The sequence below is a fragment of the Crocodylus porosus genome, unplaced genomic scaffold, assembly GCF_001723895.1.
Source record: "Crocodylus porosus isolate Cpor-Errol unplaced genomic scaffold, CroPor_comp1, whole genome shotgun sequence".
Taxonomy (NCBI): Eukaryota; Metazoa; Chordata; order Crocodylia; family Crocodylidae; genus Crocodylus; species Crocodylus porosus.
The window spans coordinates 8,926,611-8,952,894 of NW_017728929.1; the positions used below are offsets into that span (position 1 = coordinate 8,926,611).

Here is a 26,284-nt window from a genome sequence, read left to right on the forward strand (position 1 = left end):
CAGACTTACCAGCTGGATGCTGCTCTCCAAGCTGCCAGGTTGCGTATTGGTAATCAGGTCAGTATCGGCTAATATGACTCATTAATAATTGGCCATTGGTATCGGCCCAAAAAATCTTTATCAGTGCATCCCTACTTTTTGAGCATGCCCTCTTGCTGATCCATTGGCTTGCATCTATGGTAATTATCAAAGATGCTGAAATTGAGGTCTTGCACTAATAGCAGCTTTTAAAAGATGTCTTGTAGATTGAAGTCTTAAGCGATGGAGTGTTTAAGTTTATGATTACATGTGATATAAAGTAACACTTATGATAAGATCATTGTGTTCATGTTTAGCCAAAATAATGTGATGATATAAATACTCTGAAGAAGAAATAGTGTTAACTAAGTACTCAAATATTGTAGCTGTCATGAGCAGCATTAGCCTGTTTTTCATTAGATCCTCACAACTACTTTCATTGTCTTCACTGCTGTTCAGAGATTTTCCAGTTTGAGTGAGGTCTAATGATACTGTTGTCTGTTCTTCGCTGCTATTCAGAAACTTATCAGAAACTTACCAGTAACAGTAAACATGTCACAAATTGACTCAGTTAATTGAACTGTTGACTGAGAAAGAAGACTCCAACCTAGAGATTAAGCCAGTGGGTCTCAACCTTTTTAGGCTTATGCTACCCTCTTAGCTTTGACTTGTTCTTGACTATAGAAAAATAATAAGCAAGTCATCTGTTGCAAAGAACTCAGAAGGACCAAACAGGTCAGAATGTTTTTGACACTAGGGATTCCTATTTGAAATCTCTGGGTTCACCATGTGTATCATATTTGCATGCCTAATATTGCTAACATTGTGTGACACTGCATCACCCTTGAAAGGCTCTTAAGGTGTCTCAGGATGCACAATCCCCTTGCAACATCTGGTTGAGAATCACTTGTCTAGGCACTATGGAGAGCAGGGCTGCTGAATTGGCAGCCCATGGGTTGTGTGCAGCCCGTGAGGAATTAAGCTGTGGCCCCAGGTCTCCTGCCTGCCTGCCATTCCCCACATTGTTCTGGCTACAATATCAGCTGGAGTCTTCAGGTTCCCCTTCCACTTACAACTGCTGCATCCTGCTTCCACCCTACAGAGCAGGACAATGCACTGTGTTGCATGGGGAGCTGAGGGTGTCTGAGGTTGCGCAGTGGTGGGGATCACACCTGCATGATGCAGCTGTGGTGGGGAAGGAGAAAGTACCACTGTGGGGGTGGGACATGGGGGGAGCCTCTACACAGCATAGCTCCTGGAGGGTGTAGCCACCAAGGACTTAGAAGCCCTGGTGTGAAGAGTATTGGAGACTTTTCTTTATCAACCTCAACAACTAGGAAGCTTAGAAGTGATTGTAAGAGAGAGATGAGAATGCTTCCTTTCTTCTGGTATTGTCTCTAGTCTTCCTAGCTGAAGGATACAAAAGATGGAGTGCCAGATTTTATAAGATATTAGGGAACATAGCTACCTTTTAAATATCTGACGTGGAGTACCCAAGCAGGATGAATGGAATCTCCCTGGCAGAAATTGCAGTAGCTGCTCTTTCCCAGTATTTAAGGGGTGAAAAAATAGAGTGTATGTGGCATGGTTTCTTACCTGGGTCTTGTCTCTGAACATAGATACACTGCCCTTCCCAGGAGTGCATAGCTAGAGGCATGGCTTTTTGGAGGAAAAGGTATATTTTATTAGCAAAGATATTTATCTCGGTTCGTGGGGATTCTCCTGAGAATAACAGGGGACAGATATCTTTTTAAGCCTAACATGCTTTTTTCCTATTTTGGAATTTTACAAGCCGGATGATGCACAAAAATAACTGTATAAGCAGACTATAGTAGATCAGCTCTTGTATGTGTTAATCAGTAAATACATATTTCTCTTTTGGCTGCAGATACTGATTCCATGGTAGCCTCATTCCTCTACCTGGAGTCATCATGTCAAAGAAATCTGAAGCTCCGCTTTCCTTGACTGACTGTCTCTGCCAAATTTGCATGGAAATTTTTGTGGAACCAGTGACCCTACCATGCAACCACACTGTCTGTAACTCCTGTTTCCAATTGACAGTAGAAAAAGCAAGCCTGTGTTGCCCTTTCTGCCGCCGACGGGTCTCTTCCTGGGCACGATACAATGCTCGCAGAAATACTCTTATCAATTGGGAGCTGTGGGAAAAGATTCAAAAGAATTACCCAGAGGAATGTAAGCACAGAGTTAATGGGCAAGATCTGGTAGAAGAACGTAAGTAAAAACGACATTGTCTTAGACCTGTCTGTGCTCTAGCAAAGTTGTTGGCTCTCCTGGGCTTGGATGTCATGACATGAGACCACCACAGAATTTCACTGCTGTAGCTGTATTACTAGGAAATAAGTCTCAAAACCAGTTTGTTTCAGTTAAAAGTAAACCACAAAAGAAGGAAATGCGACTCTCAAGCCCTGTTTACACAGCTTTCCTCATTGTTACACTTTGCCTGTGGGCACTTCTGATTTTAGGCCCTGTGGAGGCAAACTGGTGAGAAATGCAGACAGAGCAAAAGAATTTCTTAATCTCAATTATTTTATTACTAAAGCACTTGAGCATTACTGATCTTGAAACTAACAAGCCTTAAAATGTGCTTTCCCAAGTTTGAGCTTAACGCTTCTTGTGAATCCATACTTTATCATTTTTTCAAGGTAGGTAGCACCCCTACTGTCTTCTTTTTCCTGCAAGTCCTTCTAAATGCAATGGTTATTCCCCCCTTGCACAGAATAGAACTCTGCTGTGACATAGGGCCCCTCAGTTTGCATAAGAGCAATTTAGGGTCAATGGGAATGATTCAACTACTGACTCATGCCTATGGAATAATGGCATTGACCCTAAATTGCTCTTATGATTAGTGATAATCCTTCAACTTGCTGTCAAGTACCTTTCCGGGAAGGGGCACCTATCTGGAATACAGTGCGGGTTGCCTCTTGAGGCAAGTTGGGATTCAGTATTTTAAATCTAATTCAACAAAGTTTAACAAACTTCATAATTGGATGCTGTCATGGTTTGATCTATCGGTGTGTTTTCTCTGAGATGACAAATGTGAAATTCTTTTGATTTAACACAGTATCCTTGATGCTATTTGAATTGATGCCTTACACAGGTTAAAGGACCTGTTTTCTTAAGCTTATTTGAAAAGGCAATTATTTGCTTGCTTGTGCATGAACATATAATTTTATCACTGTATGACCTGAATGTGCACTTTGATTTGTAAGGCACACTCCTTGAACTACTTCCTTGAGACGTTGTGATATGGTTAAAGGGAAATATAAAGGCTCTCCATTCCAGAGGAGTAAGTATTCTGAGGAACGGTTCATTTTGCAAAGGAGAGCAACAATACATTCCATCAGACAGATAAAATTATAGTCTCATGCTGCAGATTTGCCGTACTACTAAGACTTAGACATGTTGTCATTTCCTAAATAGTGATGCATAATGGTATCTCAGAAGGTTTAAGCAGGTAATCAGGGCAATAGAGCAGTATTCTTTACCCAGAAGGGAAGGGGAATCCTTAATTCTGTTTCTTGGAAAATAGTCATTCTAAAGGAATCTCATTAGAACATCCACCACTGTCAGAGTTTGAACTGTGTTGTGGTATTGGCTTTTCATCTTTAAATAAATACTGGTTCCAATTAGTTGGAAAAGAAATTGACCTTTGAGAACACCAGTGAGTTGCACCATTTAACAAATGAGATTCCTATAAGAGACTTTAAAGAAACAGACCAACATATATGTTCTTTTTGAAAAGCCTTTCAGGCTTTCTTCTAGAGCACAAAAGAAAAAAAAGAAAGATTTCTTTTTGTCTTGTAGGTCAGCTTTAAGATCTTGCACATCTTGTTTTAATTTACTCCACAGTAGTGTAGTAAGAAACTATTTTTGTCATAATGGATGAGGGAAAATGGACATAATGGTTCATAGAGATGCTTTTATTTCATACTTGTGAGTTGGAACATATTTCATGTCTGTTAAACAACACAGTTTGGCTAAGGGGCAGGAATGGATATGACTCTTCTGTATGTTCTCAGCTTAATATGAATCAGAATACCATAATTTTTATGTTCTATGGTAAGAAAAACATTTCTGTAAAAGTCTGATGTTGAAAGTGATGGTTTTTCTTTTTCTCCCTACATTCTCCTTCTGTTTCTTTGAGTTAGTTTGTATATCGCAACCACTGCATCAGCTAAGCGAGCCTGGTGAGTTGAGAAAGGAATACGAGGCAGAGATTAGCAAGGTAAGTCTAGAAACTTAGCTGATGTAAGTATCTATTTATTCTAATCTTGTATGTAAAGGGTGACTAGTATTTGACGTGTGTAACTTACTTCCTACAGTTTAAGACAGGCTTAGTTCTTTGTTGAAAAATGAAAGAGAAATGAGCTTCAAGAATTATTTGAATTTGGAATAAAATATTTTAATTAGTGAGACACCTGAAAAATTGAATTTCCTTCCTTATTGAAAAAAAAAAATAGTGCTGGAAGGGACCATGAGAAGTCATCTAATCCAGCCTCCTACTCAGGGCAGGGTCAGCTCTATCTGGGATGATTTATACAAGAGAAAGCTAGGAAATGATTTTATTAAAATGTACAAGAATATGTGCAGGAAGAACATATTTCATACTAATAAGAATATAAAACCAAGTAGCTGGAAGTAAACAATAACAATTAAAAAATAAGAAGAGGGTCCAACCTTTTAACAATGAGGGTAGTTAATCACTGTAACAGTTTACCAAGGGATGTTACACATTCTCAGGTATGGGCGTATGAACAAATCACTTCAGGGACAAAAGGGGCCAGGGATTTACTTTCTACCAGCTGTTCTGCAAAAGTACCCAGATGCATGTTCTTCCTCATGGTAATTAGGGGAAAAATCTGCAGTAATTTACCCCTTTTTCTTTGAGAGCTGAACTATCACATTTTTACTTCTGCTATGCATATAGGCAGTTACCCCAGAGTAGCTGTTGGGCAATAAGGCCCCACCACCCTTTTCTCACGTTGTTCATATGTACACACACACAATTTTTTTAAATCATGATAAGTTGTTTAGAAAGAGAAATGTTGTGGGATTTGATTGCAAAATGTTAGGCTGAGTATAGTTATTATTGGGTAAAGTTTTATGGCTTGTTATAGGGATACTGAGACCAGATGAGCATAATGGTTCAATCTGACCTGAGTGTTTGTATACCTTTGTACGCTGACCATTCAGACTAAGGATACAAATGTGAAAGAACATCTAGGAGGTCTTAGACCTACTGTTACGCAGCATTATTCACTGCAGTCCAAGAAATGAGGTGTCATCCTCCTTAGATATGTGCACTTTCCCACCCATGCTGAGCTGTGGCTTCTGTAGGTCTTCATATACACATCCATTTCATGTCAGAAAAAATGCTCTGTTCCTGTAACTTTCAAGTAAATTACATTCTTTTCATACTGATGGTTGAGAAGCCTGTTGTAAATTAGCAAGTTTACACACGCAGCTTTCTAAGTATCAAAAGTTCTATTTCAATTGGCAGCCTTTTGGTGGTATAACCTCTGACATCCCTTACCCCATTTGCCAACTACATGCACTTACCCTTGCTGCAGATTCCAGTTCCTTCTGCAGTGAGTGCAGGTGCAGGCAGCAGAGGGAAGCACTGTGGAAAGGATGGGTGGCACAGCACAGATCTGTATCACTGATTCCCCTGTGATTGATAGGACCTTTACAGGCTGGATCAGACCCCTTTGGTCAGATACAGCTTGCATGCCATAGGTTGCTGACCCCTGCTCTGTTGCTTTACTTGATTATTTTATTTGATATCTATGGTTTACTGCAGCATCTTACATATTGTGTCCTGTATTAAGATTAATACAGTCTCAAGTATAAGACTTCACAGCATGCTGTTAAATCTGTCCTATGAAAGGTAGAGAATGACATAGGGAAGTTCAGTTTATCGAATTTTAAATTTGAGCAGATCTACTGTAATGTAAGTGTTGTATAGAAAACACATTTTAAAAATTTCAAATGAAATCTTAACTCCTCTTTCAGGTGGAAGCTGAGAGACGGGCACATGAACAAGAGGAGAACAAAGCAAGTGAGGAGTACATTCAGAAGCTATTAGCAGAAGAGGAGGCTGAACACAGACTAGCAGAAGAAAGGCGAAAAGAGATGGAGGAACAGCTAAAACGAGACGAACAGCTGGCATGGGAGCTGAATAACAGCCTGGTAAGTTTAGATCTTTTGAAGCATATGCAAGAATGTTTGGATGGAATGTTAAGATATTTTTGAATTTCATTAGTGAGCTGGTATTAGATATGTGGTGCTTAAATACTGCATTGATCAGTAAGTACTACATTTTAAACAGAAAGGGGGGAAATATCCTGATTTTTTTTTTTTTTTAACACAGGTTTAACATACACTTGGAAGTCATATCAGTAGTTTGGTTAATGTTTTTTTCAGTATTCCCTCATGGCAACACCCTTCTCTGCTCTCGTAAGCTCCTCTCTTCTTTCTTTCTAAAATAAAATCAGTTTTATTTTGGAAGAATATAATTTCTGTTACCTGTGCTTGGGAAGGAGTGAAAAGGGTAATGTTAATATTTGAAAAAAACTGCACTTATAAGAATTCTAACCACTGCTATCTGTAGATGTGGGATATATATTTGGTACCATTTTCCATCTGGTTGTAGTACTTGCCAAAACTGCTATTTAGATAACACCTCTTGTCTTCTAATACTACTGCCTGCAGGTAAATGTAACACATGATAAATGTAATGTGTAATCTTCTAAACAACTACACATCTTGTTAGCACTACAGAATTTGTATTCAGAAACACGCTTATTTTCAGTTTTGTATAACCTCTGTATTTTTACTGTCATTGAAGAACAAGCACGTAGAGGAGCCTACGATTGGCACTTCTTCGTTTGCAAGCAGTCTTTCATCTGGCCCTTCCCCAGTTAATTCATGCAAGACAAAGAACAAATCATGCAACTCTGGAGACATTCAGAAGTAAGGTTTCTGACTAATATTTGTTGGTAAACTTCTATAATGCAACCTGTGGAAGAAGGAATATGTTTTCTGGTTTAGAAAGTGCTTCCATGTGTAGCTGAACTTTTACATGTATCTCTATAAATTAGCTTAATAGGACCCTAGTTATATCTCTCAAATGATTTCCATATTAAACTCATTTAGATAATAGGTAAAAACAGAATCTTTCTAATTGAATTTGCAGTTTTGACAATCTAGAATCTGAATATAGTATTCTTTTTTTCATCCAGAAGGCAGGGTATATATCCACTTTTATAGACTAACTAAATAAGATATCTAAGGATAGAGGCAGAGCATAAGCTTTCATGAACCTAAGTTCACTTCACCTTTTGCTGTGAAAGGAAGTGCAGAAAGCAGAGTTAAAAGGAGAGAGAAATGAGAGTACAAAAGGGATTGTGAAGAGAGCTAGGAATAGGGATAGGAGGGAGGAGACAGTGCTAGGAGAGAAAAGCAAAGAGCAGTAAACTCATGGGAACAAAAGGGGTCACAAAAGCCGATTTTTGGTAATGAGATAACAGTCCATAGTCCCTGTTTATACCATATTTAATAGAACCCAGTTTGTGGATCATTTTTTGTTTTTCAGTTTCTCATTCAGAGGTTTTTTTTGCTGGAGAACAGCAATCCTGAGGTCAGTAATGGAGTGTCCAAGGAGGCTTAAGTGTTCTGCCACAGGCTTTTCATTTATTCCTACACAGAGATCTGTCCCATGTAGACAGCTGATAGATATTGTAAGCTGGTAATGACACGTATGACACTGGTTGAGTGCAAGTGAGTGCACCTTGGATGTTGTACTCCTTGTTGTTGGGTCCAGTGATGGTGTGGTCTGTGTTGATGTGGAGATACAGTAGACATTTGGGTTCATTGCAAGGCCTGGTGCCTCAGTGAGGATGGGAGTTTATTAGTCTGTTGTTTGAGAGACGCCGTTTGAGGTTGTGGGATGTAACGGAGACAGTGGCTCCTGTTACTTTAACAAGAAAGTGCAGCAGGCCACTTACTATGTAGGCAGGCAGCTAAGCCAAAGTTAGCTTCACTGCACTAAGCTCGATGTGTGGGACAGATTTTCTGGCAGCCTGAGAATTAAGGCTGCAAGTAGCTGGGTTATGCTGCAACAGGGAGGAGCAGGCTGGCCAGCAGGTACAAGGGAAAACCTCAGTGTTTGAATAGAGTCACCTGGCTGGAAAGGGCAGTGCTTCAGGGTATTTAAGCCCAGTGCCTGAAGCAAGGCAGGTAATCTAGCCCTGCATGTTGCAGGGAGCAGAGCTCCTGGAAGGAAGGAGTTGCAAGAGACAGTTTGGCAAGCAACCTTGAGAGCTGGCAGGTGAGAGATCAAAGGGAGGGAGGACTTGCAGAATGCCATTGACCCAAAGTGAAGGGAGACCTTTAGTTTGGAAGCAGTTGCTTGTATTTGTGCTGTGGTTAGTTTTAACCCTGGTGAACTGGAAGTAGCTGTCAGGGGAGGTGTGGAAACAACAGGGCAGGGTGTCAGAGCATCCTGCTTGACTTCCCACAAGAGAGGTTAGTGCCACTGGCACAAGAGCCCATGGGCCTGCGGTGGTGGTGCAAGATATTGATTAAGCATTGCTACAAAGTTCAAGGCCTTGGGTTCTAGTGTTGTGTTGGGAGGAACCTAGGAGAAGCCCAGAGTTTGTGGCCACCAGATTGAGAGCCAGAGACTGAGTGGAGAGGCAAAGAAAAGGGGAGGCTGGCAAGGAGGCAGCCCAAATACAAAATCCCTGACACCAAGAGCCCTGCAAGGCAGTGAGATCCTGCCTTAGGAGTCCTCCCATCTTCTTCATTGAGCAGGGGTAAGATGCCTCCCAATTTAATTTTTCTTTCAACCAGGCACATCAGGAAAGTGGGAAGGTATTCAAGTCGACAGTAGCAGCAGGATTGGCTGTAACATGGTGGAAGGGCCCTCCTTTTCCTAGGTCTGTAAGCCAAAACAGGTTTGTCCCCAAAGGCTATCTTGAGATAGTTATCCTTTTCCAGGAGGGGTTGGAGATCATTAATGATGCATCTTAGGTGTTTAAGCGGGGGGCTGTAAGTGACAGTCAGAGGGATTCTGTTGAACTTGTCCCAGGGTTGGTATTGTAGCAGGTCAGAGTGAGGTCTGAGTCTGGCTTTGTTGATCTGAATGACTACAGTTTTGGGAGTGTTTTTTAATTGTAAGAATCCCTGCTCTAGATTGTATTGTAACTGTAAGAATCCTTTTCAACTGACTTTTTAATAAAGATTCTGTAGTTGGAGCTAAGTAATTTTGTTGCTGCACAGCCAAGAGCAGAATTAATCTTTAAGTCATAGAATAATCTGAAACAGACATCAACACTAATCTTGCCTTCTTTGTTTGTCAGAGTTAACCCAGAGGTTTGGAGTAATGGGTAGGGTGGGTAGGCTAAATGGGTAGTAATGGGCAGGTTAAATTTTTTCTTAAAGTTTTAACATTTGGGTTTTTTTCCCCCTTTCAGATATCTGTCTCCAAAACCTTGCAGTGCCTTGGTATCAACATCGCTCTCTACAGTAAAAGAGCGAGAAAGGAATGGCTCCTTTTCTATGGTAACATATACTTCCATATGAAGTTTTCTGTTTTACAATTTATTAATAGTTGCAAATTGTATTTTTTTCCTTTGCAGTATAGCTTGGAAATGCAGAATTGTCATAAGAAAAGCAAATTGCTGTTTACTTTGTCAGAGGCCTGTGTTTGGTCCCTGATATAATTCTATCCATGGACGCACAAAATTTTGTCATTTTATGAAAAGCTGTAAAATCAAACTATGGATTCCAGTTTTCTGTTTTCAATTTTGTTTGTGGCCAAAAAAAAGTCACCATTAGCTCTTCCTGCTTGAGTTCTACTTTTCTAAGAAAAAAAATCATAACTGCAAACTCAACCTACTTCTGGGAAGGCTATATTGGTTGTTTTGTTTGAGTTTTGTCTGGTCTTTTTTCCAGGAAAGCAGTGGCACTGAAGACAAAAGCTTTATATTGCAAGAAGATGAGAAAGAGGAAATGCCATCTTTATCTCCACAAACCTTCCTCACCAACTTGCAAAATACTGAAGTTAAGGATTCATTTTTAGAATCATGTCTAACTTACTTAAGTGTCCATACTCCTGTAAGGTCTTATCCTGTCAAGAGGGAAGGTATGGCAGATCCACAATATCAGGTAGATATTGCAAATGCAGAATGGGAAGAACCTGAGACTGGACTTCCTAACTCCACAAGAGACGTGGTTAGAAGTGCCTCTGAAAATGATGATTTTACATGTAAAGAAAGCATAAACTTGGGGAAAACTGCAGAAAACAGCACTTCTGTTCAGGAAGCAGCAGATTCTGTGTTTGCCAGCCCCAGCGCAACACAGATCTTGATGAAAGTTTCTGGAAACAATTCAGGTGAGGGAAAAATAAATGGGTTACAGAACACTAACGAGACTCCCAAAAGAAAATATTTGGACTCTCCAATAGAAGCAGCCATTGATTCATGCTTGCTGGATAAGAGGAGGAAAACTTTTCCAGAAACATTTGAAGGTCAAAAAGAACTGGTAAATGATCTCCATCTGCAAATACATACGGATTTGGAGCAAAAACTTTTGGAGAGATATAAGCAAGAGGAGCAGGATAGAATTCTGGCTCTGGAGCTTCAGAGACAGATTGACAAAGAGGAAAGGACACTAAACAGACAGAAGGGGTCTCCAGATGAGTACCTTTTGCGCGCTAAATTGCCTCCATCTAAGAAGGAATCTCCCACTGGCAGAGGAAGTTGTAAGATGAGAAAGGACTCAAAATCTCCAAAAAATCAGGCTGAAATGGCTTATCGAACCCTGCGAAGAGCTTCCCACAATGAGAACTGGCAGTCCCCCACCAAGCTCCAACTGAAATCGCCCAGTGTTAGAGGAGGAAAGGTACTGAACTGTGTTGTCAACAGTTGTGATTCTCAGGGTATCCAGTCACGACCCAAGACGAAGCAAAATACAATCCTTCAGATGTTTAAGAGGTCTGTTTCAGAGTAACAGCTCAGTAGAACTGCAAAGCCACATTTGGCTGGAAGGCAATTAAAGCTGCTTTAATACCTTTCTCTGTATTAGGCAAAGCTTCATGTGAGCAGCTAATCTTAAAATGATTGCATTAAGAGGAGAATCAGTATGGAACACAAGTGCATGCACAATTATACTTTGCTGTCGAGCTGTGGAGCCTCTGATGCCTTCCTTTTTTCTATCAGTTTTAATCTCTTCTTTATTAATGTTGCATCTCCCTTCTTCTGTCCTTAGTAATACTCTGAGTGTTAGAAGATGTTGGTGTTTAACATCAGAACAACTGATGCCCCCCATGGTATATGGTTACTTCACATTGATACAAGGAACTGAAGCCTTTTGTAATAAGGACATGCTTTAATTCAAGATAAATCTGACCAAAGGGCTACTCTGTATCTTCAGTTATTTGCCCACTACAGGGAATAAGCAGCACAGCCACTCTTCATTAGGCCAAAAGGCTGGCCTGGAACTTTACCATGCATTGCTGCTGGTTGGCAAGAATGTGACAAGTAGCTAGCTTTGTTAGGAATACTGTCCTCAGCGGCATCACTTACAGGTTCCCTGATGCGTCTGTAGCTACTGTTAGGGCTATCCGTATTAGCACTGGGTGAACAAGCAACTGAATGCACCATTTGTTTTAATAAAAAAACTATTTTTTAGAGAAAATAGAAAAATAAAGGTCCTTTAACTCTTACAATATTTAAAAACAAGTGGGGAGGGGGCTCTTCTATAGATGTGTCATTAGTATTAACAGTTGAAACTGGATTTATAAATGGGAGCCAGTTATCACAATCTTTCACTGGAGCCATTAAAAGAAGATTTTTGTTTTGTACTGTTTTCTTTCAATGGTTATATAAAGATTCCAACAGAACCAGGGTTTCAAACTCGGTTACCACACCCATCCAGATCTGGACCACAGCATTTCTTGTAGGCTGCATCCAGATCCACCTGCAATGGTAGGGCAGGCTGTGTCTGGGTTAACTGTGGTTGCTTGAGCCACTATGTTAGCTCAGGAAAATACAGGGATTAAAGCAGCCATTGTTCACCTCATTCCCAAAACACATCCCCAACGGGGCTCTCTGCCCCACAATTTGCTGGCAGGGGTACAGAATTTTGCCACTGCATAAGTGTCCTCTCTGCTTTTTTCATTAAATTAGTTGCACTGTTATAGACTACAAAAATGCTGAGAGGTGAGCTTATGACAGGCTACAGATATTAGTTAAGATTAAGGTTTTCTTGTTTATCTGTATTCCTTTGCCCTCATTATGAAACTGAAACTGACATTTACATTATGAAGAAACAAAAATCAACTATTGTATTGTTTTGAATTAACATTTTTTTACCCAAAAAATAGCCTATAATACTGAAGGATTTCTGTAGGTATTCATTAAATATATTAATCAGTATTATAAATAGATTTAAGTTTGGTTCTTACATTTTTCTGATCTACACAGTTTGGATTACTTATAACAAAAGCTTTCAGAACTAAAACTAAAAATGCTGTTTTGAATCTAAGTTTAGGATTGGCCTTTTGGCTCAGTTCAAGTTTAATAAATTAAACCTATTCTTAACATCAGTTTTCAAGATTAAAGCCCAAGACATTCCAGAGTCACAGTAAATCTGTTTCTCCTGACTTAAAATAGCTTTGAACACTACAGACCTTGTACCCTGAATTGATTTTGTCATCTTTTTAATAAGGAAGACTTAAAAAGATTACACTTTACTATAAACAACATTTTGAAGTAATCTGGGGGAAACGTGAACAGTTGAGACAAGCCACAAGTCTGAGTGATTTTTGCCTTCGGGTATTTATGACAACAGTGTTTGGGGAGCTTTATGTACATAGATGGCAACTTCCCTGAAGACCATTTCAAATTAACAAATGCAGTAAGGTGAGATGATGCAACATAAAGAAATACTTTTGGCTTTGCCCCTCTTATTGCTGCCTTGCCCATTGTGCAAAAGCTTTCACTCACTATATACTTTAAAAAAAAAATAAAGTACCCCACTTGTATCTTATTCTTTTTAATGCTTACATTTATTCACTCAAACTCAAATGATTTCCTTCATTTAAAGGGCTTCCTAAAAACAAAATGTTGACTAGATTGTTACTGTTGGGTCTCAGCATTTTCTGTTATAAAAACCCTGTAATTAGCTGTAAGAAGTTTTTGTTTGTTTGCAGGGGTTGTAGAATTAGTTGCTACAGACATTGTTAGACTAGCTCCCTGGGCCTCAATGCTTTCTAGAATATTCTGTTGCATTTCCTTCTGGCTTTGCTCAGAAAAGGGGTTGCTGATCTCAGTGTTGCCAGCATTTGTGGTTATGCAAGTTTCATTATTTGGTAGTTTTCTTAAAGCTACACATTTTGTGGGGTCATGTGATTTAAAATCCCAGCTTGCCTGCTTGCTTGCTTTTTCTTGTTTTAAAAAAAGCTACTATATATTAGGGTTGCAGAAGAACCATAAAATGCGATTCCTACACACTAAATGTGGACAAGACAAAAGGATCCCCAAATGCTATTTTCAAGTCAGTGCCATGACTTAAGGATGCTTGACTTTTGTTTTAAAAATTCTTTGGTCACATAGCTGAGCAAGACATTTCTTAGCTAAAGCTGGTGTTTAAGAAATTGTGACCTTGAAATTCTTGTTGTGTTGTCCCACAAAGGGTATTTTTGATTTCACAAGCTAATTGATGGATAAGTCTTAGTGAATGATACCTTTAAGGCTGCAGGTTAATTTTTCTTTGCATACTTTCAGTACACATTGGAACACTGATGGTGATACTTCATCTAACTACTTATTTAAAGAACAACTCCAAAATATATTTTTAAATGAGTATCTAGACCAGTGATTCTCAGCTGGGGTGATGGGAAGCCCTGGGGTGCTCCCAGATCCTTTGAAAGGTGCCAGGAAGTGCAAGGAGATAAGCAGATAAGCTGGGCTCAGGCTTGTCTCTGCCTAGACAATCCTGCACCCCTACTGCCCAGCTCCTGTGTAAAGTGGTAAATATTGTAATATATAAATTCGTTTTTGAAATTGGGTGCCACTCCATTCACAAAAGTTGTAGAGAGGTAGCTCAAGTCCAAAAAAGGTTGAGAACCACTGGCCTAGACCTAGGTTTCCCAGGCAGTTTTTGAGCATTTAAAAAGTGCTCTGCCTATTACAATAACAAATGGATGTTTGTAGGCCTAGTTTCATGCCTTATCTCATATGTAAGTTTGAAGCAAACTTGTTGCCTGTATAGCATCTAGTTAATCAATTAAAGGCATTTCAGAAGTTATCCGCAAAAGATGGTATTTACTTGATTGTCATCTTTACAGAAGGAAATGGTTATGTCAATGCCACTCAGATACGAAAATAAAACTACTAAAAACTTTTACTTTATTCTAAAAATGCGATAGATGCATGTACAGACTATTTACTTTGAACAGCATACATGCTAAATTTAGCCTGATGCTACAGTTGGATATGTCAGGACCGATTTCCACTAATGCTAAGGTATTTGTTCTCAATGTTGTTTGTGGTTGGTTGATGGCACCTTAAGAAACCAATCATTTCTACCTCTCCTGCCTGCAGTCTGCTTCCAGATTGTATTAAAACACATCTAAAAATGAAGTAAACTTTCCTTAAGCATTAATTTTCCATTAAAATAATTACTGGACTTGGCACAGGGGATCTTATAGGACTGGAAATGGAAGATGTGGTTGATGAAACCACTCCCAAATTTTCCTCACTCCCAGCTATCTAGCCCACTTTCTTCATACAAAATGTATTTTGCTAAAGTAATGATGTGTGTAAACTGAATCAGAGGGCTACATACAAAACCTGAGTCTTATGATACAGGTCTTTGCCTGAAGGCTTTAGCTTTGGGGTACCTCCATGTTGGGTATTAAGGTAAAGTCACTCTTGGTATCTGCTTAGGGCCCCCACTTACAGAGTCAAGGGGTTACATCAGCCTTTCATAGAGAAAATGTGCTGAGACTTCCTGCTGGTTTAAAGAAACAACAAGAAACCTTTGGACTAAGGCTTATGCATTCCTTATGCAGTAACATCTACTGAAGTGTGTATCTGCCCTGGAGCTGCCATACACAGTGTAAGCTATCCCAAGTGTGGCTGGTAGGATATCTGCTGGAAGCTACAGGTAGCTTAAGAAGAGAGCAAACTACTTCATTTATTTCCATGGGATAATGAGTGAAACCTTCAGTTGTGGAGTCCTCTACTCCCTCAGTAGCGTGCTTTAGGAAGAGGTAGGGGGCATCCTGATTAATGGCTACCTGCTGGGCACCAGCAGTAGAAAGCAGTTTAACCACAGAAGGCCAGTTACAGATGGCCACGAGGAGGAGCCCCGCCCCACTCGGCTGTGTTCTCACTGCCACATCTCATCCTGTTAAAGCCCCAGCTCCTGGAGTCCTGTGCCTCAGGAAGACTCTGGTTGAATGTTTCAGCCCTGCTCTAACCTGACCTGAGCGGCTCCTGGAGGCAACGTTTTTAAAACTCCAGGTTTATTATTGTTATTATTTAACTGGAGGGTGTGGTTAATAATCAAGACAATGTTGTAATAATAAAAATAGTCGCTACTAACAATGGTGATTATTGTTAATAATCATAATAATTATTATAATGGACAGTGATAATCCTGATAATAGCATGAGTTACACACTAGCGGGCACGGGCTACGGCTCGGCGGCAGAGGGGAGATGGGCGGAGCCTCCCGCGCAGGCGCACTCTGCCTTCGCCTGTGTCCGCTTAGGGCTCTCAATAAAGCTTGACATTGAAAGTAAAAGCACCCCCTCCCAGGCGGCCAGTAGGGGAAGGAGGGGGCGGGGCGGCGGCTGAGGGTTCTGCGCCTGCGCAGTGCGGCCGGGCAGGTGGCGTGCGTGTTGTTGTTCGGCGGCGGCGGCGGCGGCGGCAAGATGGCGGCGCACGGGGGCTCCGCGGCCTCCTCGGCGCTGAAGGGGTTAATTCAGCAGTTCACCGCCATCACGGGTGAGGCACGCGGCAACCGCCATCGGACGCGGGGCCGGGGCCGGGGCCCGGGCGCCAGGCTACCGCTCCTGTCAGTGTCAGTCGGCGTCGAGCCGAGGCTGGGCCCGACTGGGGCTGGCAGCCGAGCCCGTTCCTGTCGTGGCCGCGGTCGCCCGGGGCGGGTTCCCTCCCTGGCCTGGGGAGGTGAAGCAGGCTCCGCTGTCCAGCGCGCAGCCTTCTCCAGTGGGCCTCGCTTCACCGCCCCCATGGTGGGGTCAGAGGTGGGACAGACGCGGCCTGGCGTGGTGGTGGCCCCTCCCGGGAGACTTGGGGTCCTTTGCAGGGCACCAGGTGGGTTCACACTGCTGGGTGAGGTGAACACCAGAGGTTTCCAGTCCTGAGGGTTGAAACCCTTCTGCTTGTTGCTGCTGCTGCTGCAGGCTTCTCTGCAGAGGAGAACGGCTTGTAGGTTTCTGTGGTCAGAAAGCAAGTGAAAAGGAAGAGATGGTACTTTTCCAGGGCCACTTTGTGTCCCTCTGGGGCTGTCTCTTGCCTAAAAAGGTAGAAAGTCACGCTGCTTCTGAGACCTGACAGTGCCTTGCACTTGACAGCTCATCTGACTTCATCCAAAGAAGTTGCTGTCGGAAATCTTTTCCTCTAGACCAGTGCTTTTCAACCTTTTTTCCTTTGTGGATCCCTAAAATATTTTGAATGGAAGTGCAGACCTCTTTGAATCATAAATGTGGGTATTCACATACTTTTAGTTGATTATAGTCCTCTTTTACAGACCCTTTAGACATAGTCTGTGGCCCCCCAGGGGTCTATGGACCACAGGTAGAAAAGCACTGCTCTAGGCTGAGAGAGATACAGATCACCAGCTTTCATGAACTTGAATTTGCTTTGTCACAGTAGCTGATGAAATGGACTTAAGTTCATGAAAGCTTGTCCTCTGTATATCTTAGTCCCTTCTAGTGACTCTCAACCAGGATGCCAGGCCAAGCAGGACTGTCACAAGAGCCTTTAAAGGGTGACATGAGGTGTGAGAAGATAAGCAGATAAGCTCAAGTTCAGAGCCCTCTCTGGCTCTTCCTCTTCCTCCATGCCTGCCCCTCTGGAAGGAGAGCAAGCACTGCAATAAAACAGGGTGCTACTCAATTCTCAACAGTTGTGGAGGGGTGCTTTGAGTCTAAAAAGGTTGAAAACAACTGGTCTATAAGGTGCGTATCTACCCTGTTTTCTGCCTGACTTCAGACTTACATGGCTAACTTCCTCTCTCAAAAGATAATCGCTCCACAAAAAATCTTTGCTCCTCTCAATTTCTGAAGATAATTTTATCATCAAAATGTGTTCTCCCATTTTCAACATGGCTACATTTATTTTTTTTGAAAAATTCCAAGTGTGGCAGCTAAAACATGTTGGCAAGTTGACCAAGTTTTGGGGTTGAAAATGTTTTGCTGCTGCTGTTAGAAATTGCATCTAAGGCTGCTAGAAAGTTTAGTCTTTATTCAGGTTAACCACAATGAACAAAAGGCGGTTCTTTTTCACACTGTGTGTAATTAAAGTGTGGAACTCACTGTCACTAGGTGTTATGGATGCTGACAGCTTAGCCAGGTTCAAAAATTGGGACTGGATGAATCCTTGTAGGAAAGAGACATCAGTAGCTATTATGCATGGGATTTAAGGATGCAACCTCTGAAGGAGAACTCGTCAGACTTTCATTGTTGGAGGCAGCAAGTGAGAGAGGAACAATGGAAAAAAATCCTGGTTATCCTCAGTTTACTCTCACTTTCAGCATCCATTCCCTGCTACTGTAGACTGGGCAAGATGGACGTTTGGTCTAACCCCGTAAATGTCAAGTCTTAATGTTCTTACGTTAACTTTGAGAGCTTGACTTAGGTTGTATGCGTATAACAGAACTAGTAACTTCATTGTGTGTAATGTGTAATTTCTAGTAACTTAGTTCTTAAATAAGTTACTTTGAAACTTCTCCAAAAAAAGATAACATGTCAGATATGTCTTTCCTTGTGGCATGTGGACATGTCCTTTTTTTAAAGGAACTGAGAGGTTTGCTGAACTAGCAGGAATTTACCCAGAGAACACTATGTTTCTAGGCAAGTGGCATTTCTGCCTATATATATGTATTTTTGTTATTAAACATAAGGAAAAAATATATTCTATGAATGGGATGATATAAGCCACAGGGAACTTCCCTTTCTACGTATCTGTAAAATGACATGAACATAATTTAAAATATAAATTTAAAAATGTTGCAAGTTAATGATCGTATCCAATACAGTCTTGTGGGGTACCAGTGGTCTCAGTGGTCATGCTAAATATGTTATGCCTGTGAGCATTTGTTACAAAATTATTTCTTCTTTCTGGGAAAAATGCTGTGATGTTAGCTTTGACTCATCACCAACTTCGACTTACAGGTCTGGTGGGTTACTCGTACTGGTATGGAAAGAACTCTTATAAAACTAGTGGAGTATCTTATGGTTCCATTAATGAATAATGAGGTGAGATAGATGTTTGCCAGTGGGGTGAGGTGGGGGGGCATGTGTGTCAGTGTGCGCACTCCTTTTATTAGGAGAGAACAGCTTTTTCATGGTTCTGATACAAGAAGAGTGACTGTAAGAAACTGTAATTTCTAAATGTCTTTTTTGCAGTGAAACTGTGTGACTACTTTGTTCATATTTCAAGGTACTTTTTCCCCCGAAAAAGCTAAACTTGGTTTTTGAGCTTTTAATATTTGCAGAGGATCAGTTTAGATGTACCTGTTCTTGTCAATTTTTGTCTCTTGCTGCAGTGATAGCTTTTGAATAACAGAGACCTGAAAATGGCTGTATTCTAGCTGAGAGTGACTATATATAATGATGCTGAAACTATAGGATGATGTGATCACTTCAGAGTTTAAAAATGTTGTCTGACCATTACTGTTCTATCATCACAGAAATGGATGCTTGTAAATATGATTTGTCACTGAGATTAAAAAGTTTTAATCCTTTTGCCTAGCTGCCGCTAAGTAATATTGCTTTTGCATTTTCGTTTTTTTCAGTTAATGTCCCAAAATGTAGTGAACTTCCATCATAATAGTTACTTTGTCAAGCTTTCCTGGGGAAATTGGTCCCATTATACAGTCTTTGTATATTAATGTTAAGTTAGTATAATGTTATAAGCCTGAGTAATCAAACACATGGACTGGTTGGATCTAGGTCTGCCTCCAGTGGCAGGGTGTGGTGCATTGCTAACCCCACTCTTGGCTCAAGCATCCACAGTGTTTAGGGCTGCTGCTGAAGCAAGTTCCCAAGGGGGTTCTATATCCAGGAATTCAGTGGCAGGGTGTGTGACAGCAGCATAAAACCTCAGAGGTGCCAGAGTCACTTTGTCACTCAAAGTGACAAAGAGCAGTTAATACCAATGCTGCTCCACCCCATCACTAAACTTTTGGCCCCTCCAGGAGCACTGGTTTGGATCCAACCTTCAGCCTGTGTTTGTTACTCCTGCTGTAAACCACTTAAAATAATTTTTCCATTTGTTTCCTGGGTCTTGTTCTATTTTCAGTTAGCTGGCTGGATAATACAATAAGGAATTAAATGGATAAAGAAAGAAAGAAACTTATCTATGAATGTCTGTCATAGGTGTATAGAAATCATTACTGTTTTTTGAGTTTTCAGCAGGATGATAAGCTTTCTCCATTTTGTGTGAGATCCAACATCATTCAGCATTGTGGTTGTACCTTATTGCTGTTTAGAAATTTGGATTAGGTAAAGTCTGAAAGCTATTAGAGATTTGTGCTAAATTCTTCAGCTTTTTGTCATGCAGAGATGGAGAAGTCTGGATCTCTAAGAACCAGACTTTCTCCACAGCAAGATATTTATATCAGTTTTTGTTGGTTCTGAAATTTAAAGTGATAACTGCATTAACTATCCATTTTTACTAATGGCTGATTCTTCGAGGAGAAAAAAGGCTTGCTGGTCAGCCATTCCAGCACCTGTTCAGTCTTGCTTTTATTGTTTTCTGAAGACTTCTTTCTTTCATTGCTGCAGGTGCTAGTGAAAGTGTGGGGAAACATATGCTTGAAGCATGCAACAATAATCTGGAAATGGCTGTTACCATGTTTCTGGATGGTGGAGGCATAGCAGAAGAGCCCAGCACAAGTTCAGCAGGGGTATCAGCTGTCCGGCCCCACACAGAGTATGTGCCTGTTAAAACACATCCATGTGAATGAGTAATCTGTCTTGAATAGGATTTAACTTTGAAAGGTGTGAAAATTGGCATAGAAGGCATTTCACTATTGCCCTGGTCACTTATCTTAGCCTGCTGTCACTTTGCTGCTGAACAGTCTTGAATGCTCTTTTGCTCCTCTGTTGCCATTCTTACCACTAGATAATTGTTTGATTAGAGTTGTCTTATTGGGATTAGAAGATCATTCAAGACTACTGAAGAATTACATGTCAGTATTGTAGCAGTAACGGGTTAGAGAAGTGACGAGTGCAACAGTGGAATGTTTGGATGCTAAAACTAACACACAGGACTCAGTTGGGAGATGTGAAGTTTGTACTTTGTTATCTTACTTGGGCAGATCCCTGAATCCAACATGCATAGGTGTGATTTAGCATGGGGGACTGGCGGATACTATTGTGCTGTGCTGCCTATCCCTTGGATGGCAGTCCCCTCCACTTCAGAGACTGGCATGTGCTCTTATTCTTGCTGCAGTGTGAATAGGGATCAGTGGCAAGGATAACCACAGGCAGCTGGCCACTCTGGGAAGTGGAGACTTAAACGCCACAGCTGGGGCCCAGGTTGCAAAAAGTGGCCCATGCCAACAAACGATTACCATCCCCTGTGCTAGATAGTGTACAGAAGTCTACTAGAGATGGTCCGTACCCCAAAGAGATTATAACTTTTCAGGCTGTAAATTTTTTCTGACATCTGTCTCGCGTGGATGGTGTGTACAAGCCAAGTTATGTAAATGGTGTTTCCAGGAGGCACAGAAACTGGGCTTTGCCTTTGTGGTGTCAGTTGTGATCGTGAATGACCTTTTACTACCAGGTCGCTGATGTGAATTCAGACTGATATGGATTGGTGGCCAAGACATTGTTAGTTTTTTGGCCTTAGGAAAGCCCTTTTGCTAGAGGGCTTCTTATCTCTCCATAAAAAAATACAGCAATGGTTTTTTTTTCCATGGGTAATATTTCTTATTGGCCCTAAAGAAGGGTTACTTTGTACCAGAAAGCTTGTCTGTATCCCTCCTGATTAGACAATTGGCACAGTAAAACGTATCCCCAACAAAAATCCTTGTTTCTCACATTTTTTCCTGGACCACCTCAGCTACAACATCACCCCCAACTTTACCACTGCAATAGCTGCCAAAAAATTGGCATGCTTGTTAGCACAGGAAAGGGCAAAGACTGACTTGATGCAAACTGCATTACCTTCTGGCATACAAGCTTAGTCACTGAAGGTTAGTCAAGTTATACTCAGATATCATGGAGAAGTTTGCAGTGCAGCTCTGTTAGTGCTATCTACTCCATGGATAAATAGAGCAATTTGACAGTGAAAATAAATTTTGCATTTTTGAGGGGGAAAAAAAAACTATCTACTTTTTTTCTGTGTAGATTTAAAATAATTCGGTGGTGAAGACGTGGCAATAAGTTCTTTCCCAAGAAAGAGGACTGAGTAGGAAAAGAAGGAGCTTCAAAAGGAGCCCAAGGACTATAACATTGTATCTTAGGTTAAAACAGCTGGAGTAGTGCTAACAGTTATAACTGATGCTAAACACCTTTCGGACTGGTATTGAAGAGAAGTTCATACTCATTGGTATTGGTAGTCACGTTTCTAGATGGATTGTTGTGAATCAGTCTCTTATGTAGCAATGAGTTGAATCTTCTAAATGCTTTAGTTGAAATAAATTGGTTCCATTCAGGAGGTGGCTAGTCCATCCTCTGTACTTCCAACATAGTACATAAATGACTGATAAGTCAGCAAAAGAAATGAAGCATTGCTCAGTTGGGGTGCACTCAGATTTTCTTGGCCAATACTGATGGCAGATTATTAACCAGCCATATTGGCTGGTACCAATCCAATAGCCAATTTACAGGGATGCAGCCCAGCAATTGGAGAGCAGTGTCTGACCAGTAAGTCTGTGGGGAGGGAAGGAGCTTTGGGGGCACAGATCAAGGCCCCACAGTGAGGGCAGGGGTGGTGCAGGAGTAGGCGCTGCCCAGCCAGGGCAGTGAATGTGACCCCGAGAATGGGACGGACCCATGGGCAGTTAGTCCAGAGGGGTGGGGACAGGGGCTGGCTTCCCGCTGCTGTGTTCACTCCTGAGAGAGGCATGAGAGGCATTTGTTCCCCCAGATATGTGTGTGAGGCAAGGGCTGGCTGACCTATGCGGGCTCAGGGCCAGGGGCTACATTAGCCTCTTCCCAGCAGGCGGGCTGAGCCAGGGCTGTGCTTAGGGCAAGCAGTGGTGGTGGCACTGGGAGGGGTTGCTGTAAGTAATATTAGGGTGGCTGTAGGCCTCCCTCCCAGTGCTGCCACTGCCTGCCCTTCCCAAGTGCCACCCCAGCCCAGTCCCCACACTGGGAAGAGGCTGGCGCAGACCCTGGCCCCTTGTGTGTGGTCCGCCCTCATCCTGCGCACAAATCTGGGGGGGCACATGCCTCTTGTGCCTCCCCCAGGGGTGCGTGCAGCAGCAGCAGGGAGCCACCCCTTCTCCCCTCCCCCACTGCACCCCTGGAAGAGCTGCCTGTGGGTCTGTCCTGCCCCTGTCATATTTACTGCCCTGGTTGGGAAGCGCCTGCCTCTGCCCCACTCCCTCCCTCACCTGGGGACCTCAATCTGCTCCCACCATGCCAATTCCTCCCTAGAGAATTACTGGCCAGATGCTGCTCTCCAAGCGGCTGTGCACATGCAGATGACATTTATCAGTAACATTATCGGCCAAAACAAGCTGATGGCCGATAATGTTAATTTTCCTGTTATCAGTGCCAATCTGATATGCAATCGATATATTGGTGTACCGCTACTGCTCAGTACTATGTAGACTCTAGTCTGTACTTTTTTTTGTTTGTTTGGGGGGTTTTGCCTGCCTTCATACATAGAACCCCTGTTTCCATTCAGATTTCTCAGATTCATTTCTGTGAAGTCTTTGAAGGACTTGAAATGTACTCACTAAAAAAATGTATTCTTGTACATTATCTTTACTTAATGCTTGGTAGATATATTATTTAAATAAGAGGAAGACACAGGAAAGCAGAGGTCTTTACTTGACAGCAAAGGAAGGCAAAAACAGGTGATGTAGAGAACAATGAAGTATTCAATGCATCTGGGCTTCATTCTTCACAAAAAGGTGAATAAAAATAAGCTATGACCAGATATAAAATAAAATTAATTTTCATAAGGACATGGAGTGTAGGCTACAAAAGAAGAGTGGGTTACAGTTAGTGTAGATGTATTTAAATCATCAGAGCCTGGTGAAATTCATCCTAAAGTACTTAGGGAACCGATAGCTTCAATTTCCTTTGAGAGCTCATAGAACTTGGTAAAGTCTCAGAGGACTGAAAAGATAAATTTAGTACTAAAGTTTAATGTTAAAAAAGGGAGAGGGAGAGGGACCCAGGGAATTACTGACTACTCAGCCTAACTTAGATCTGTGGGCAGATTCTGGAGAAGATTAAGCAGTTTATAAGCACCCAGAAGATAAGAGGTAATAAATTGGTAACATGCATTTGTCAAGAACAAATACCAAATCAACCTAGTGTCTTCTGGCAGGATAACCAGACTAGAGGGTGAAAGGGAGTTTATATCTTGACTTTAGGCTTTTGAAACAGTACTGCACAGCTGTTAAGCAAAAAAGGAACAGAATATTTAATTTTATATTAAATCAGAATAAGGTAAATGCATAACTGATGGAAAATCCTTATGGCTCACTGTCAAACTGGGGTGCTGCCAGTATCTCTTTTGAGCCCAATACTCTTTAGTGTGGTCATTAATACCTTGGGTGATGGAGTCTACTTTTCAAAATTTGCAGAAGACATCAAGCTGCAATGGGTTTACAGGCTGTCTGAAAGACAGGATCAGAATTCAAAATGATCTTGATAATGTGAAGAGAATCCAAAATTGACCAGATTAATATAAATAAAAACAAGTGCAAAGTACTACCAATAGGAAGGATTAAACAAATGAATAAATGCAGAATAGAGAGCAACTGACAGCCATACTCCAGAAAAGAACCTGGATGTTATGTTAGATAGATATATTCTGGAATGTTTTAACAGGAGTATCGTATACAAGACACAGGGGATGATTATTTTGACGAAAATCTTTCTAATTATTAAGGCAATGAAGCACTAGAATTGTGTGCCTGGCTATATGCCTGTAATCTTTATTCAAAACAAGATAGATATCTGGTAAGGACTCTCTTGTTATGTCTGATCCTATTATGGTGTAAAGGGTTGGAATAAGTGATCTCCTGAAGTCGCATACTGTAGTATCTGAATCTGATTTAGGACAGGAACTGGTATTTTTGTTTTATGCTATAGTTGCTTAACATACTAAAGTGTTGTTTCTTTCTGGTAGGGATGAAGTGCGAGCACCGATTCCACAAAAACAAGAAATTTTGGTTGAACCTGAGCCCTTGTTTGGAGGTAAGTTTTTTATGTTCTTTTTTTCCCCCCCTTGTTTTTAAAGTCCTCCCCAAATTGGGTGGGTGACAAGGATGCTGTATTATAACTCACTGAGAAACAGAAGTGTATCAATGCCTTTTGCTACTAGGAGTGCAGCTTTTTAAAGGAATCATGAATAATAAATTGAGTACAACTGGGAGTGCCTCTTGTTTGAGATGAAACAATACCCAATTAGCTATGCTAAATTTACCACTTCTGTAAATTGAGTATGGTGGCTTGAGAGTATTTTTGCAGTGTAAGGATAGGTGAGACTACTTCCAGACTAGAGATGTTGGTAGACGTAAGTGGGAGTCTGGAAAGTTTCATGCTGACAAGGAAAGAAAGGGATAGATTGAAGACCAGAGAATTGAAGGGAGATGAGAGAATCATAAATGAGGCCTGATGACAAAGGTGTTGATGAGATAAATATGAAAGAAAAATATGTCTAAGCATTTCATTTCTATTTGGTACTTGGTTTCTTGAATCATCTAAGCTGCTTATCTATAATAGAAATGTTATCAGAGGCTTAGGCCTTTTCTATACTGACAAGTTTTGCTGGCATAGCTATTTTGGCTGTGGAGCGTGAAAAGATCTTGCTTTGTCCATGACATCTCTGCCAGCAGAATCCCTGATGCAGTGCAGCTCTGGCAGGAAAAGAAAGCTTTGGCTTTGGCGGCTTTTGTGACTTTGGAGGGGCCCAGCTAGTAGTGCTGATGCCATAGTATAGACCACAAGTGCCAAACGTGGCTGTGGGCTGGATCTATCCCACAGAGATATGTTATCTGGCCTGCAGAGCTCCTGGAGGGGCCAGAAATTGATGGGTGGGCCAAGCAGAGGTAGGGCCCACCACTGAAAGCTGTAGTCACACTGGGGATAGGTGTCAGTGGTGATGGGTGAGCCGTGGCCACAGTAACCCCCACACCTCCCTGACACTGCTCACCCCGCCAACTGATCCAGCCACTGAGGAACCCCATTATCTGAATCCAGCATGGGGGTGCAGAACACACTGGATGTGTGACACCCCTGGTGTAGACTAAACAAAATGTTTCCAAGTGAGAGGTTCTGTGCATAATACAGCTAGAAGCTAATACAGTGGGTTTTGCAGTGTAAACCCTAATGACTCACTTGACACAATGCAAGGGAATGATCGTATATGCATATATTTTAAGGTGGTAAGGGTCATTTTTCCTCTTGTAATATGTAACTACTAGTAGTTCCAGTCTCATTTAGAAAGACCAGAAATTTGAAATGTATCACACAGGACTTTTTTCTTTAAAATTTGTTTTTATCTTATTCTTGCTTTCAGAAGGTCTTTTCCTTCAACTGAAGGGCTAGAGGGAAGATTGCTTTTCCTGCTTGTTAAAACATTGTTCCTATAAGAAAGAGATTGTTTACATTATGGTGTTAGCCAGGAGCAGCAGTAATTGTTCAGAGTAGGGGGTGCACTGATAGGGATTTTGGAGGCTGATGCCTATAGCCAATTTCTAAGGGGGCATATTGGCCAATACTGATCCAATTTCTGATACAGCATGGAGAGCTGTGTGTAGCTGGGAAGTCTGTTGTGGTGGAAGGGGCTTG

At 41.4% G+C, this 26,284-nt stretch overlaps 2 protein-coding genes across 2 annotated transcripts in view; both read left to right on the top strand.

Annotated features, from left to right (window-relative positions):
• Positions 1–13,092, top strand: part of RNF168 (ring finger protein 168) — a 17,106-nt gene extending 4,014 nt beyond the window's left edge. The window contains exons 3-8 of the mRNA XM_019542991.1: positions 1,907–2,250; positions 4,188–4,264; positions 6,052–6,228; positions 6,887–7,011; positions 9,516–9,603; positions 9,997–13,092. Of these exons, the coding sequence (XP_019398536.1) occupies positions 1,950–2,250; positions 4,188–4,264; positions 6,052–6,228; positions 6,887–7,011; positions 9,516–9,603; positions 9,997–11,052 (1,824 nt within the window). The 5' untranslated portion in view covers positions 1,907–1,949 and the 3' untranslated portion in view covers positions 11,053–13,092. The remainder of the gene's footprint in view (positions 1–1,906; positions 2,251–4,187; positions 4,265–6,051; positions 6,229–6,886; positions 7,012–9,515; positions 9,604–9,996) is intronic.
• A 2,856-nt stretch (positions 13,093–15,948) lies between these two features.
• The window catches only part of UBXN7 (UBX domain protein 7), a 39,262-nt gene continuing 28,926 nt past the window's right edge, over positions 15,949–26,284 (top strand). Inside the window, exons 1-3 of the mRNA XM_019542992.1 lie at positions 15,949–16,058; positions 20,084–20,231; positions 24,621–24,688. Of these exons, the coding sequence (XP_019398537.1) occupies positions 15,986–16,058; positions 20,084–20,231; positions 24,621–24,688 (289 nt within the window). The 5' untranslated portion in view covers positions 15,949–15,985. The remainder of the gene's footprint in view (positions 16,059–20,083; positions 20,232–24,620; positions 24,689–26,284) is intronic.